The following is a 13,907-nucleotide window of genomic DNA, read 5'->3' as shown; positions in this document are numbered from 1 at the left end:
TCCGTAGAAGTGTAGTGGGGCTACATGCCCACCAAATTTCATGTTCCCCGGTGTTTCGGTGTCCCTGGTATCGTTGACGAAAAATTTAAGGGGGCCCCAGCGCGGGGGGGGGGAAGTGGCCCCCGTGGACCAAACGAAATTTTTCCGTAAAAGTCTAGTAGACCAACATACCATAAAAAATTTTTCATCCTCGGTGCCACGGTTCAGGTAGTTATTTAGGAAAAACTGCATTTTTTTGGGTTTGGGGGGGCCCAGCGCGCGGGGGGGGGGGGGGTGGCCCCCGGGGACCAAACGAAATTTTTCCTTAGAAGTCTAGTGGGGCTACATGCCCACCAAATTTCATGTTCCCCGGTGTTTCGGTGTCCCTGGTATCGTTGACGAAAAATTTAAGGGGGCCCCAGCGCGGGGGGGGAAGTGGCCCCCGGGGACCAAACGAAATTTTTCCGTAAAAGTCTAGTAGACCAACATACCATAAAAATTTCTTCATCCTCGGTGCCACGGTTCAGGTAGTTATTTAGGAAAAACTGCATTTTTTGGGGTTTGGGGGGGCCCAGCGCGGGGGGGGGGAGTGGCCCCCGGGGACCAAACGAAATTTTTCCTTAGAAGTCTAGTGGGGCTACATGCCCACCAAATTTCATGTTCCCCGGTGCTTCGGTGTCCCTGGTATCGTTGACGAAAAATTCAGTAAGGTGACAAAAAAAAAAAAAAAAAAAAAAAACTTTGACAATCCCGACCGCTTTCGCTAGCTACGCTAGCGGCGGTCATAATTAGAGAACACACGCCATCTGTTTGAGTAATTATCCCAAGTGGAAGGTGCTTTAGCATTGTTTCTGGTTTTCACTACTGCCTCTAACTCTGCAAAGCAGGGGCCAAACCCAGAGTTTTAGCGTGGCTGCTTTCGGGGGTGTCAGATCTGACCCTCCACTTGAGAGAAGGTCTGCTCTGATTGGTAGCAGCCATGGAAGGTCTAGAACCAGACATAGGAGAAGTGGGAACCAATGTTTACATGGCCACTTTGGGGCGATCAGTAAGATCCTGTAATGTCCCATAATAACAAAGTGTATAACAATCGTCCTGGCCACTCGTGAGACAGTGCATCCATTCCCAAAGGCCCACCTTGGCTGCACACAAAGATATATACACTAGATGTCGCCTTGGGGTTCTAAGCATACGTCAGAACCGCCGCCATCTTGGAACAGGGGTCTAGGAAGTAGCTAGGTAACGCTGCTATCTCTGCCTGTACTTCGAATTCATGGATGATGCCGGACTTTTCTGCTACGTATGGATGTTCACACGAACGAAATCTACAAACCAGACAGCAAGGGATTACATTTCACAAGTGAGAATGTATTTTATGATATTGAATGATACGAAATTATATTTCTGGTTACGTTGGTTTGTTTCAGTCCTTGGTTAACTGACGGGTCAGTCCCTAACCCTATACTATCCTCAAACTGCTTCTCTTTCTCTGCCACCTCAGCTTTTCAATGGAACAATAACAGGTCAGGTGCTAACCATGTCAGAACCATATTTACTGTATATGTATATTGTGTTTACTAGGCGATGGATATTGGGTTTGGGGAGTGCATTGTTTTGTAATACTGACTAGCTTGTTATTAAAACTTTAACTAAACTTTAATTAAAACTTGTCAGTATTAATGCCACAACTGCATTAATTTGCTGCCTAAATGGAAAAAGACTGCTGTGTTTTTACCTCATGTATGCAGAATGGGAATGATCTTTTCTGTTTGTTGCATTGTATTGTTTGTTTGACTTTGTGTGCAACTAAAATCAATAAAGAAGTGTGTTGAGTTTAGACATGCACTGTATAGCGTTTGAAAAACAAGGCAAGTCCCTGTAAATTTGCCTTTGTCTCTTTTCAAGGTCAACAAAATGTTTATTTCTGACCAAATTGATTTTGTACCCCATTCACGCAAAACATGGCTTAAAGAAATATGATCAGTCTAGTTACTGTGTGGATGGTAGTAGTCAAGTTGTTTTTTTATAAGTTAAGTGTACATTTCTCTGCTTGGAGGAAGAAAATGAACTGTGAATGTGCCGTACTCTTTAGATATTATTTGAAATAACCCTTGTGTTTAAAATGTACAATATGCAGGAGTTGATCCTCAGTACCCACTTTTGGCTGTGTTGTTCCTAACTTTAGATTTTTTACTGATTGTACTCAAACCTTTTAATGGAAAAAAAGTGTTGCGCTTGTAACCTGTATAAGTACAGTCCTAATAGTATGCTTGTCCTCTCCCTGTCAATCTTCAAACAGTACATCCATGATTATTATACATAGAATTCCACAGTGGGCTCAAGGGCTTGTTTCTTCCTTGCAAACTGGGGATGGAGGTGTGAAAGGACACTGGAATTTGTGAAAATGTCAACTGTTTAGCTATTTAAGATGTATTTACTACTTTAATACATACTTATTGTGGCAAAAGTATTGCGGGACAGGAATAAAGAAAAGATGAAACGGTCTTTGGCACCTCAACTAACATCTAACTTTCACATTATGTTCCTCTCAAATTTTTTATTTGCTTCCACCTGCAAATTGCTTTGTGTATCATATTTAATAAACCAATACAATTTAAATGTTTAAATTAACATGTATAGTCACATCGTAGCCATTTTGCATGCAGTAGGCTAAGGTAAGTAGCGATAGTTCATTCTAAGTTAACTCAAGTGGAAGAATGTGACTAATAAACGTAGGCCACTAGCACTATGCATTATATTTTGAAAAAGAAGGAGATTATCATAATATCAAAACCTTACATTTTCTCTGGACTCAATGATAATTACATGTCTGACCGTTGGAACGAACCAAAAAAACTAGAAAATCGCATTCATGACGATTTATGGTGATTTTATTTCCGTTAGACCTTGGCCTACATTGACGCTGATGCATTAAAGAGGAGGGGCTCCCCTGTTCCAAGATGGCGGCTCTATTGACGCATTCGTTCCAATGAACTGCCGTAGCCAAGGCGACATCTAGTGTATATATCTATAGGCTGCACAGAGAAAAACACATCTTGCAATGGGTTGTCTCGGCTGATGCAAACAGGTCAGTGTGGGCTCTTCCAAACCGGGCCCATATCAGAGACACCACCTCTGGGTGTAATCGCCATTCCCTCGGGGGAGGCCCAGTTCGGGAGAAGGGATCGGCTGCCCGGTTTACTACTCCGGGTATGTAGACTGTGCGAGGTGAGTTTTGGGTAGGCCCGAAACAGAAGTCTATTGCTTCTCCTGTAGAACTGAATCAAATGTCTCAAAGACAGATAGACTGACCCCATGGTCGAGGGGACCACCCATAAACCCCTGACTGTTCTGCCTTGCCAGACAACCCCCCAACAAGTCAGAGAAGCATCCATTGTCACCACCATTCTCCTTGCTGGTATATTCCCCAGAGGAACCCCTTGGTTCAATCTCCTTTTGCTTATCCACTGATGCAGAGCCTGAACATATTTCCATGTGACCTTCAACTTCACTCACCTGTGTAATTTAGGGATGAGTGTAAACTGCAGTGGTCCTGCATTGAGCAGTCCCAGAGGCGCTACCTTTATTGCTGCCGATATCATCCCCACTAATTTTTGGAACTGCGCCAACACGTGCCTAAGCAGTAAGATTGTGCCAGGGTAGATAACCTAGTTACCCTTCATGGTGCACAGATCAACCAATTGTCCAGGTATGGAAGGATCTTTATACCCACAGCCTGAAGATGGCTGACACTCTTTGAAAAGCAAAGAAATGAAACTTTTTGTGATGCCAGAATGACCGTGGTGACGGTTGAAAAACTTTTCTAACTTTTTTAATTTAAATAATCAAATTATGTTAGTGATGCTTCCTATTAACAATATATAATTTACGGCCGCGTTCACAATAGCAGCTTGTGATGCCGTCCGCTGAAGGGGTGCTTTTCTATGGCGAGGAACTTCTGTGTCAGGCTTGTTCAGACAGTCAGAAGTCAACGGTCTGAAGAACAAGAAGTCAGTGGAATTGGCGTTCGGCGCTGCTTTATAAAGGCAGAGCACCAACCGTTATCCACGCACTTTAACGCCATTGAAACAGCTGGTTTCCGATCTTCTGCTGATCTCCCACACCCTTAACAACCCCACCGCAAGTTACCATTGACTTCCATCGTTTAGATAAAAACATTAAGACATTTAAAACACTCAAAATATCTTTTATGTTTCACAGAACAGGTTTGGAACGACATGAGGGAGAGTAAATAATGACAGAATTTTCAATTTTGAGTGAACTAACCTTTTAAACAAATGTATGCAAGTGAATTTATACAATAATAAGGTGCACATTTCTGCTATTAAATCTATTAGAAAATGCTAAATGAATCTAAAAAAGTCTGTAACTATGCCATACATGCTCCTGATTGAGCTTAACTTCCATTGAACCCGGAATATTCCAGTTCCGTTTAACACAACTCAACTGTATAAATACTGCCAAGGATTTGTCAGAAGGTGGTGCTGTATATTAAACCTTCTGTCGTTATTTGTCGCAAACTGGATGTCACCTGTTAAACCTATTATGACATTACCCATCAAACTGGTTAAACAACCTAGAACGGCATATTCAGCTGTCAAGACACTGTTTAAGATTAGATTACAATGACTAGGCAAACATTTAAAATAGCAGTAACCATCCATTTACTGGAAGAATACATAAAAGGGAGTGTCTAACCAAACTCTTCCTTTATTGTTACATTAAGCATCACAATATTTCAGAATAAAACCAAAACTTCTAACAAATGACACTGAAGAGCAACTTCATAACTGCACTGAAGGCTCTGATGGGTTAAGCTCGTTGTTGTAAGGACTATATAACAATAGTAACTGGGGTAACAGGGTGAGGATAATTAGGAGTGACAGTAAGAGGGTAAGAGCTTTCCCATTGGTCGATACAAGCGGGCATGTATGCATGAGCCTGAGGGAGGGTCATAATGACACAGTAACAGGGGCAAAAAATAAAGAAGAAGAAATAAAGAAATATTAAAAGGACAAACACACCCAAGAAAGCAAAGGAACCTAACTCAAAAAAAAATAATAATAATAATATTATAACTTAATTGTTGATAAAGTGGACAACAAAATCAATTGACAAATAGCAGATATGCAGCTGAAATTGTCAATATCGGTGTCATCCCATACTTCTTATAAACCAAAACAGACCAGGACTATGACAGAACGCATGATGTTATCAGTCAAACTTCAGATCCAGGTTTGTTGTGTGCATGGTTGAGAAAGTGTGTGTCTGTCATTTCAGGGTCACTTGTGGAATGTTGGAGATCAACCCAAGCAAGATGTTCAGTTTTAACTAATCTTCCAATTCAATTCTCCAGCGGATACTGACATAGTATTGTTTTCCGTCTCCTTAACACACACATACTCAATCCACTTGGTTTTTACTTCACGCCACCTTTACTTTTGGCTGTTCAGCTTCTGCCACTTCAACTTTTTTTTCCTCAGGTTTGGGTTTGTCTGCGTCTGCTGCCGGTTCCTTTGCCTTTTGTGGCTCTTCAATTATGTTACACAGTTTCCTTGGAGAAGTAAAGGAGTATTGTTAAGCAATGTTGATGGAATGCTCTTTATCGATTTTCTATTTAAATGGCATTTAAAAAAAAATTATCTTTCAATTTTAAGTTTAAATATGTAACAATGTAAAATCCCCAATTAAAGGCTTCAGGTTAATATGGACATTCTGAACAGAGCACAGAATGGCAGTCGATGACCGATCAACAAGTTCTGCACATAATTAACCACAACTAATTTCACATGTTTTCTGATAGTTGAATGAGATTGGAGATCCATAACAAATTATTCTGTTGTACAAATTCACTCACCTTCCCTCCTCAGAGGTCTTGTCGATGTACTTGCAGATTGTGCTCTCCTGCTCCAGTTGTTTTTTTAGAGTAGCAACCTCCGTTTCCCAATTAGACTTCTCCTTGACAAACTCATCTAGGAAGAGAAAACAGAAAAATGTCTGAGAGGATATTTTTAATAGCAGGTCAAAGCAAAACAAACAATGACAAAATGTGCAATTATGTAGGCTATTGTCAACATCTTTAAAACACAAAGAAATCAATTGCACAATTCCTATACTCAACGACTAACAATATACATCATTATTTATTTAGCTGGCATTTATCCAGGCACGACTGACTTGCATTTGTTGCCGCAGGGAGGCAGTATTGAGTATTGTCATAGGATTAACAATAAATGACAAATGTAGTTAATCTGAGATACAATGCAGGGTGAACATAAATAGCTGTTTTTCTACTCCATACTACTTCTGGTCAATATTTAAGACATTTCCATAGCCTACGGTTTTCTTTTAAAGCTGAAAATAAACTCACCCCCGATATGTTTCTTCTCTGAATCTGAAGCAGCAATTTCATCTGTGAGTCGTTTCTGGAGAAGAAAAAATTAAAGAGGTTAGCCTATATAATAAACCACAGGTGTCACTTAGGCCTACAGTTGAGACATTGTATTTGAAGGCATTACAGACAGTTATAATAGTAATACAATGAAGCATTTAAATAAGGTCTAAGATGGATATTAATTGTTGAGCGCATATAAAAATGAAACATTAAACAATCCCTCCATATTCAACTCACCTTGTCTCCTTTACAGTTATCAGCGTCACTCTTTTTCTGAGCCAATAAGGTCTTAACTTGGGACACGTCTTTAGTCAGAGTATCCAGCTCTTTCTTAGTCTTTTCTATTTCTGTGTCGGACTGGATCAACTGATCTTCGTATTCCCCCAGAACATCCCCGGTCACCCTGAATTTAATATCTAGAAATGAAGCCTGTTTATTCAAATGCAGTTCCTGCTTCCGTCTGCTATGGATGTAGCCAGCGATGCCCAGACTGCACACCAAGACAAAACCCAACAGCAAGGCAGGAAACTTCATGATGGAGGACTCAAGAGGAAGCTAGACCTGTTTCAGATCCTGTACTCTCGCGTGCAGGTGTACGGATGATCAGAGTTACCTGTCGTAGATACTAACACCTCCCAGAAGACGACGGCTGTTGCATTATTTTATAGAGCTGACTCTGTGTATTCTCGGTGATATTAACCGAGATCGATGATAAAATATACGGATTCCTCAAATAGCTCCCTTCCTGGTATGACGTTTTATTTTAACGCTCGGTAAATACCTGTTCACACCTGAGCGGCGCTTGAAAGGAGTGGAGACGTCGCTACAGGTAACACAACCCACCTGTGAAAAACCACGCCCACCCCCCGAACGCATTGGTGTACGTTCACAGTGATGTCGAGCAAATAAGACGTAGGACGTTACGCTTGATGGAAAGTCCAACTCATCTACCCCGAATCGGTTCTTTCGAACAGTTCGTTTCAAGGACCGGTTACACTGATTCAGCAATTAATGTAGCCTACGTCATGACCACAGAAGACAAATGTAGGCAGCCACGTTTTGATGTTTCCAGAAATATGTCAAAGAAATCTGAACATTGGATAAAGACAGTAATAAAGACACTTAATAAATCAGAAAATAAGCTAGGTCTACTGTCAATAGCCAGAAAAAAAAAGTATTTTTTTTTTTTTTTAGGAACAGCCTAAATGTTTTGAACAAACCCATCTGTAAAAACCTTAAAAAAATAGCCTAGAAGAATAAATTATGAATAAATTATATACGTTTTGCTTCTATGTAAGTGTTAATGAAATGATTTCAGGCTCATTGCATGAAAAAACAAAAACACATTTTGAATGTTTTCCCTCCATCTGACAGAAGACAAGAAGACATTTCCAATACGTTTATTTAACATTCTGCTAAGTAGGCCTAAGTTCAGTAAAGTCCTCTGTTCACTCACTGGCTCATCAGTTCGCAGCTTATTATGAATTGGACATGTTCGTGTCCGACAGAAATGATTCTCCGTTCAATGAGTCGGTTCAGCGAGTCGTTGACGCGAGGACGCTTGTTCTGGTTCTGGTTCTGGTTCTGGTACGACCACGTCGCACGAGTCGATTATGAAATAGGCCTAAGTATTGTCACACATCGAAGGAATTCTATTTAGTCACGCCTGAACCTTGCCCCTTGAATTGAAATCCAAGTACAATGATGGACAAAATTATGTTTACTTCAGTCGAGCCAAACCTTCACAGTAGAGTATTGAAACCTCAACGAACCAGGTGAGCACCTGTTAAACCTCGCTGGGGGGGGGAAAAGGGTTTCGATACACCGAGGACAGTTTGACATGTTGGTTAAGTCATGCAAACAAGAGTATCCCTGTTCATCCTGTTTAACCACCTTGTAATGATTTACCAAATTTGCAGTTTTATAGGAATGCCACACCTTAAACCCTTTAGTCCCCCTGTTGGGTTGATGTTTGAGAGATAAGGGAGGACTGGATATGTGTATATATATATATATATGCATATATATTATTTGATGGGAACAAGAATTCCTGACAGATGATGCTATATTGTCTTAGTTTTCTTTGATGACACGAAGGTGGGTGGAGAAAATGGAAAAGTTAGTCAGGGATCACAGCAGGAAGGAAGTGCTGAGGTTCTCTCTCTCTCTCTCTCTCTCTCTCTCTCTCTCTCTCTCTCTCTCTCTCTCACACCCACACACATTTGTTTACTTAAACCCAGACATCCAGTTGTACAGGTAAGACAGGCTTACCTACCTGTCTACGGCTCAGATCGAATGCTTTTCCGGAAGAAAAGACAGGTAGTTGTGTCAGTTTCGTTCGACAGCATAGGTCCTGCTGCCATGAGAACCAAGTGACTGTGTCTACAGAGAGAGAAAGAGAGAGAAAACTAAATCAGCGCTCCCCTGAGGAACTCTCTTGGTCTTCTTTTCCTCTCTCTTCCTACCTTTATTCCCTCAGGATGAGAGGCATGTCGGCAATGGTTTTCCTGGCCTTATGTGCCCTGGTGATTATAACCTACCAGGCCGTACAGCAGGAGTTCAACATCCGCAACCTGCAAACACGCATCGTTGTTTCCAGTGACCAGGTGAAGTTTAAGGAGGATGGAATCATGTCAGCCAAGACGAAAGTGGAAGAGATCTCTAAAAAGCTCAGTGCTCTGATTACACAGAGGGATCAGCTCAAAAAACAGAGGGATGACACTAAGAAAAGCACTGATGCATCTGAAAAGGAACTCGGCACCTGCAAAACTGACAAGGTATTGTAAATAATCTTGAAGCAGTTGAGCTTTACTGTGATTTTCTCATTTTTCTCTGCCTTTGCACAAAGCAACTCCTTTTTGCTCTATTGTCTGTCAAATGAGGCTAGGTGACGTTAAATCCTTGTGAGAAGGTGACGTCCTGCGACGTGAAATGCTATATACACGACTGTTTATTGTGAACTGTTATTGCAGGTTAAAAATACCCATTTTCTATTTTAATATGTTTTAAAATGTAATTTATTCCAGTGATGCAAAGCTGAATTTTCAGCATCATTACTCCAGTCTTAAGTGTCTCATGATCCTTCAGAAATCATTCTAATATGCTGATTTGTAGCTCAAGACACATTTCGTATCATACTCAATGTTGAAAACAGTTGTGCTGCTAGTAATATTTTTGTAAACCGTAATACTTTTTTTCAGGATTCTTTGATGAATAGAAAGTTCAAAAGAACGAAATCGTTTGTAAGATTATACATGCCTTTTGTGTCACTTGTGTCATGCTGAATACAAGTCAGTGTTGGGGGAAAGTTACATTTAAAAGTATTGGATTACGCGTTACTCCCTATTTGCGTTTCTTAGTCACTAATGCTTTACGTTTCTTTTGTGTTACTTTTTCTCACCTGGTCTGGGGTTGCTTGTTTGTTTTTTAACATCAAAAAACGTATATTTTTGGCAAATGTAAAGGTCCTTTCACACCAAAAGTGAAATGAATAAGCCTCAGGCTGAAATGCAAATTCACACATGTACAGTAAACAAACCTTTCAGCTGTGCTGTCATTTCTGGATTGCAGAAGAATATATGGTCGAATTGGATCAGCAAATATGAAGTATATTTGTGTAATTTAGGATAGTTAATTATTGCAGGTTTGCATAATATTCTAAGTTTGCATTTCACCGTTTTTATTTATTTTGATGAATACTGAATCTGTTTTTGTGCAAGTGAGATGAGTAATTTGCCTGCTCACATTTAGTCTAGAACTACAATAACCATCATGTTCACACACAACGCCTCCATTATCGATTTCTCTCAACAGGAGAGGTGTCAGTCAATACATGGGAGAACAAAGTAACTTGCGTTATTTATTTTAAAACGTTTTTTTAATCTGTTACTTTATTAGTTACTTGACAAGTAAATGATTACACAACTCACATTGGTTGTAAAGCATTACCTCCAACACTGGTACACATATTAATTTCTTTTTTTTTTTTCTTTTTTTTTTTTCTTTCTGTTCCTAAACTTTTGAATAGTTGTATATGGCAATGGAAAAACTATTTGCACTTTTAAATATTTTATTTGTCAGACCACAGGACTATTTACAATGACCTAGTCAATGCAAAAGATAAAATGGTGAAAAACTTGATTCATTCTTTTTTCTTATACAGTACATTCATACATGTATATACACATTATATGCTACAAATATTCATCAACGCAAAAGCATAAGCTTTGTAATTGTAATGTAGATACATGCATTTTCTGTAAAGCTGCTTTGAAATTAAAGGGATAGTTCACCCAAAAATGAACATTCTGTCATCATTTACTCACCCTCAAGTTGTTCCAAACCTGTATGAGTTTCTTTGTTCTGCTGAACACAAAGGAAGATATTTGGAAGAATGTTTGTAATCAACAGATCTCGGTCCCCATTGACTTCCATAGTATGAAAAAAATATATGGTTGTCAATGGGGACCGAGATCTATTTGGTTACAGACATTCTTCCAAATATCTTCCTTTGTGTTCAGCAGAACAAAGAAACTCATACAGGTTTGGAACAACTTGAGGGTGAGTAAACAATGATAGAATTTTAATTTTTGAGTGAACTATCCCTTTAAATGTATTGTGAAAAGCGCTATACAAATAAATATGAATTGAATTGAATAAGTAATTAACAGTATATTAGGAACACAGAAAGGGCACATAATGATTATATTTCAACATATATGATCATATTTAATGTTATGAAACTGTAACAGTATCCAGTTTTGAGATGTGACTCTCTGCCAATAGGGTAAAGCAAATCTTTGTATTGTTGACCTGTTGAATTCAATACATTTGCAAGCTAATTTGGTATGGTTAAATAAGCCACCAGAAGTGATAATGAAGTTTAAATATGCAAACCTTCAATTCAGTTGGAACTCACTGTTTATACATGGAATGAAAACTGTATTTCCAGTTTTGCAACTTTTCAAGATAAGTAAAACCCAAAGAACCAATAGACCGCTTGCCATTCTAAATCAAATACATTACTTCTATAATAATGATAATAATATAAACGCAAAGTACGATTGGAAATTTCAGTATGTTAGTTTCACACACAATAGCTGTCAAAAGGTTGGGGTCAGTAATATATATTTTTAATTAATACTTGTATTTAGCAAGGATGTATTAAATTCTTTTCTTGCTATTTATCAAAGAAAACATTCAACTGTTCTTAACATTGATAATAATAATAAATAAAAAAATTGTAAGCATCAAATAAGCATATTAGAATGATTTCTGAAGGATCATGTGACACTGAAGACTAATGACTCAGTAATGATGCTGAGAAAACAGTCATTTTAAGTTGCATAAATATTTCACAATATTAATGTTTTTACTGTATTTTTGGACAAATAAATACAGCCTTGGTGAGCATAAGATACTTCTTTCAAAAGAAGATCTTACAAACCTGAACAGAGTGTTGTCTATTTGCTCTAATTTGAAGGGTTCATATGAGTCTCTTGATAGTTGGAATGTGCTAATGTTTTAGGATTCCTTACAGTGTTGTGTTACATCACAGTGCATGCTATGCAAATCAAGTTTGTCGACAGGTCTGTACTCTGTTAAACTGAGCCCTGTGTTTCTGTTTTGCCTGTCCATAGTGTATAAACTACAAGCTTATACGTGCTCTCACAGTCTTTCTCTCTCTGTTTCAGGATACGTTAGAGAAGAAGAGCATTGAAGCAAAAGAAGCACTTAACAAACTAAAGGGTAAGCATGAGTTACTCTTATTCCTTGGGTTTAGAACGAAAGAACTATAGTGTCAGAAGGTATGCGGATAATATAATGCTCATTGTCAATGTTTCATCTCACACGTTACTCTGCAGGAGACCAAGATGCTGAAAAAAAGAAAGCTGAGGAAGAGATTCAGGGTCTAAAAAAGAGCATTCTAGAGAGAGATCTGAAGATCTGCAAATTTGTGGACGTTACAATGGATGAGGCAAAGTAAGAGTGGTTGATTTGAATTCATTCCATTGATTATGAACTGTAATCGTTGTTTATTATTTCAAAGATCACGAATCAGAATGTTTTTTACAACGAGTCCTTTTGCTTGTCTCTTCATAGGAAGTTGTGCGCAATTGCACTGTGAAGGGATTTCAGAAGTCTGGGAGTGCTCAGGAAAAATGTTCTGGATGGGATTGTGTATATTCTTTTCTTCTTCACACCCTTTTTGACTTTGTTTAATATGTTATTTCATAAAAAAAGGTATGGATGTGCTTCTTTATGAACAATGCACTAAATAAATGTGTTATAAAGACTGATGTGGAAAAAAAAAGACTCATTGGTTTTTGTAAAAACTTGGCAGTTACAAAAAAATATATATATTTTTAAGAATATCAAGCTTTGCACATTTCCTTTTAAGTTAATTATTCATTTTCAGTGTTGGGGAAAGTTACTTTTAAAAGTAATGCCTTACAATATTACGGTACTATTACGGTAAAAGTAAAAGTATACTAATGGCGTTACTTATTTTATATATAAAGTAATGCATGAAGGTGCCTGCGATTTCAACCGAGTGGGACAAGGAACAGGTGAGGGAGATTAAATACATAAAGTACATTTGTATTATTTAACATATTTAATTATTGCAGGTTTGTGTAATATTCTGAGTTTGCATTTCACTGTTTTGAATCATTTTGATGAATACTGAATCTGTTTTTGTGCAAGTGAGATGAGTAATTTGCCTGCTCACATATAGTATAGAGCTACAATAACCATCATGTTCACACACAACAACGCCTCTGCACTTCATTATCGATTTCTCTGTGGACAGGAGAGGTGTCAGTCAATACATGGGAGAACAAAGTAAAATGGATTACTTATTTGACAAAGTAACTCAGATATTTAGTTGTAAATTTAAAAGTACTGTTACTTGGAAAAGTAATCTGATTACTTATCTCCTGTTACTTGAGACCCTGTGGGATCACACATTTAAGAATCTGTTTAAGATCTGCTGATCCTACGTCTTGACATAACATTAAAAACTAAAGTGACGTACATTGAATTCAGCATTTAAGTTTATGATGATGATATCAGATGAATCATTAAGTTAAGCAAATTTTCCAGCAAGAGATTCCTGCCAGTTCTGTTCTCTTTATTGTAAATCAAATAAAACAGATTACTGAGACTAGATTAGGACTGATGACACCTTAGAAGCTGGGTTGGGTTCCTATACACAAATACTTCATTTGCATGCTTTTTTAAAGTCGTCACCCAAGTGCTTTGTCTTCACTTGTAAGGACTGCCCCCTAAAATGTGTATAGAACTACAGTAGCTTCCGCAGGTAGAATTTATGACTGCAGATACTAACCGCACGTGTTCTCAATAAATAATCCTGCTGAAGTTACATCCATGTCTCCTGGTCTTCACTTCTGCAATTTCTAACACACCCAACTCTGCTTTGAACATTGCTTCATTTACATTCATTATTCATTTTGCACCTCCAGTGTATGCTTAAAAAAACAATATATTACTC

The 13,907-nt window shown here is 38.4% G+C and overlaps 2 protein-coding genes across 2 annotated transcripts; one reads left to right on the top strand and one right to left on the bottom strand.

Annotated features, from left to right (window-relative positions):
• Window positions 1–4,155: 4,155 nt before the first annotated feature.
• LOC311276086 (uncharacterized protein) lies at window positions 4,156–7,231 on the bottom strand. Its single transcript, XM_084385577.1, has 4 exons — window positions 6,632–7,231; window positions 6,371–6,425; window positions 5,858–5,972; window positions 4,156–5,554 (listed from the first exon to the last, which is right to left on the bottom strand). Exons 1-4 carry the CDS (start codon window positions 6,926–6,928, stop codon window positions 5,425–5,427), a joined length of 597 nt encoding a protein of 198 aa, XP_084241703.1. The 5' UTR covers window positions 6,929–7,231; the 3' UTR covers window positions 4,156–5,424.
• Window positions 7,232–7,921: 690 nt separating this feature from the next.
• Window positions 7,922–13,771, top strand: LOC311276087 (uncharacterized protein). The gene is made up of 5 exons (XM_084385578.1): window positions 7,922–8,169; window positions 8,874–9,171; window positions 12,088–12,142; window positions 12,259–12,376; window positions 12,497–13,771. The coding sequence occupies exons 1-5, from the start codon at window positions 8,096–8,098 to the stop codon at window positions 12,519–12,521; spliced, it is 570 nt and encodes a 189-aa protein (XP_084241704.1). The 5' UTR covers window positions 7,922–8,095; the 3' UTR covers window positions 12,522–13,771.
• The last annotated feature ends 136 nt before the right edge of the window (window positions 13,772–13,907 follow it).

Source organism: Rutilus rutilus (assembly GCF_951802725.1).
Source record: "Rutilus rutilus genome assembly, chromosome: 17".
NCBI classification, from domain to species: Eukaryota; Metazoa; Chordata; class Actinopteri; order Cypriniformes; family Leuciscidae; genus Rutilus; species Rutilus rutilus.
Note: the sequence above shows the minus strand (reverse complement) of the source record. Positions and strands in the feature narration are given on the sequence as shown.

Bases quoted from the DNA above. Each gene is read 5' to 3' on its own strand.
- LOC311276086 (XM_084385577.1), bottom strand. From the start codon at position 6,928: ATGAAGTTTCCTGCCTTGCTGTTGGGTTTTGTCTTGGTGTGCAGTCTG. The intron at 5,973-6,370 runs GTGAGTTTATTT...TTCTCTTCCTAG, and splicing joins AGAGAAGAAACATATCGGGG to ATGAGTTTGTCAAGGAGAAG. The intron at 5,555-5,857 runs GTGAGTGAATTT...TACTTCTCCAAG, and splicing joins AAGACCTCTGAGGAGGGAAG to GAAACTGTGTAACATAATTG.
- LOC311276087 (XM_084385578.1), top strand. From the start codon at position 8,096: ATGATGGACAAAATTATGTTTACTTCAGTCGAGCCAAACCTTCACAGT. The intron at 8,170-8,873 runs GTGAGCACCTGT...TTATTCCCTCAG, and splicing joins TTGAAACCTCAACGAACCAG to GATGAGAGGCATGTCGGCAA. The intron at 12,377-12,496 runs GTAAGAGTGGTT...GTCTCTTCATAG, and splicing joins GTTACAATGGATGAGGCAAA to GAAGTTGTGCGCAATTGCAC.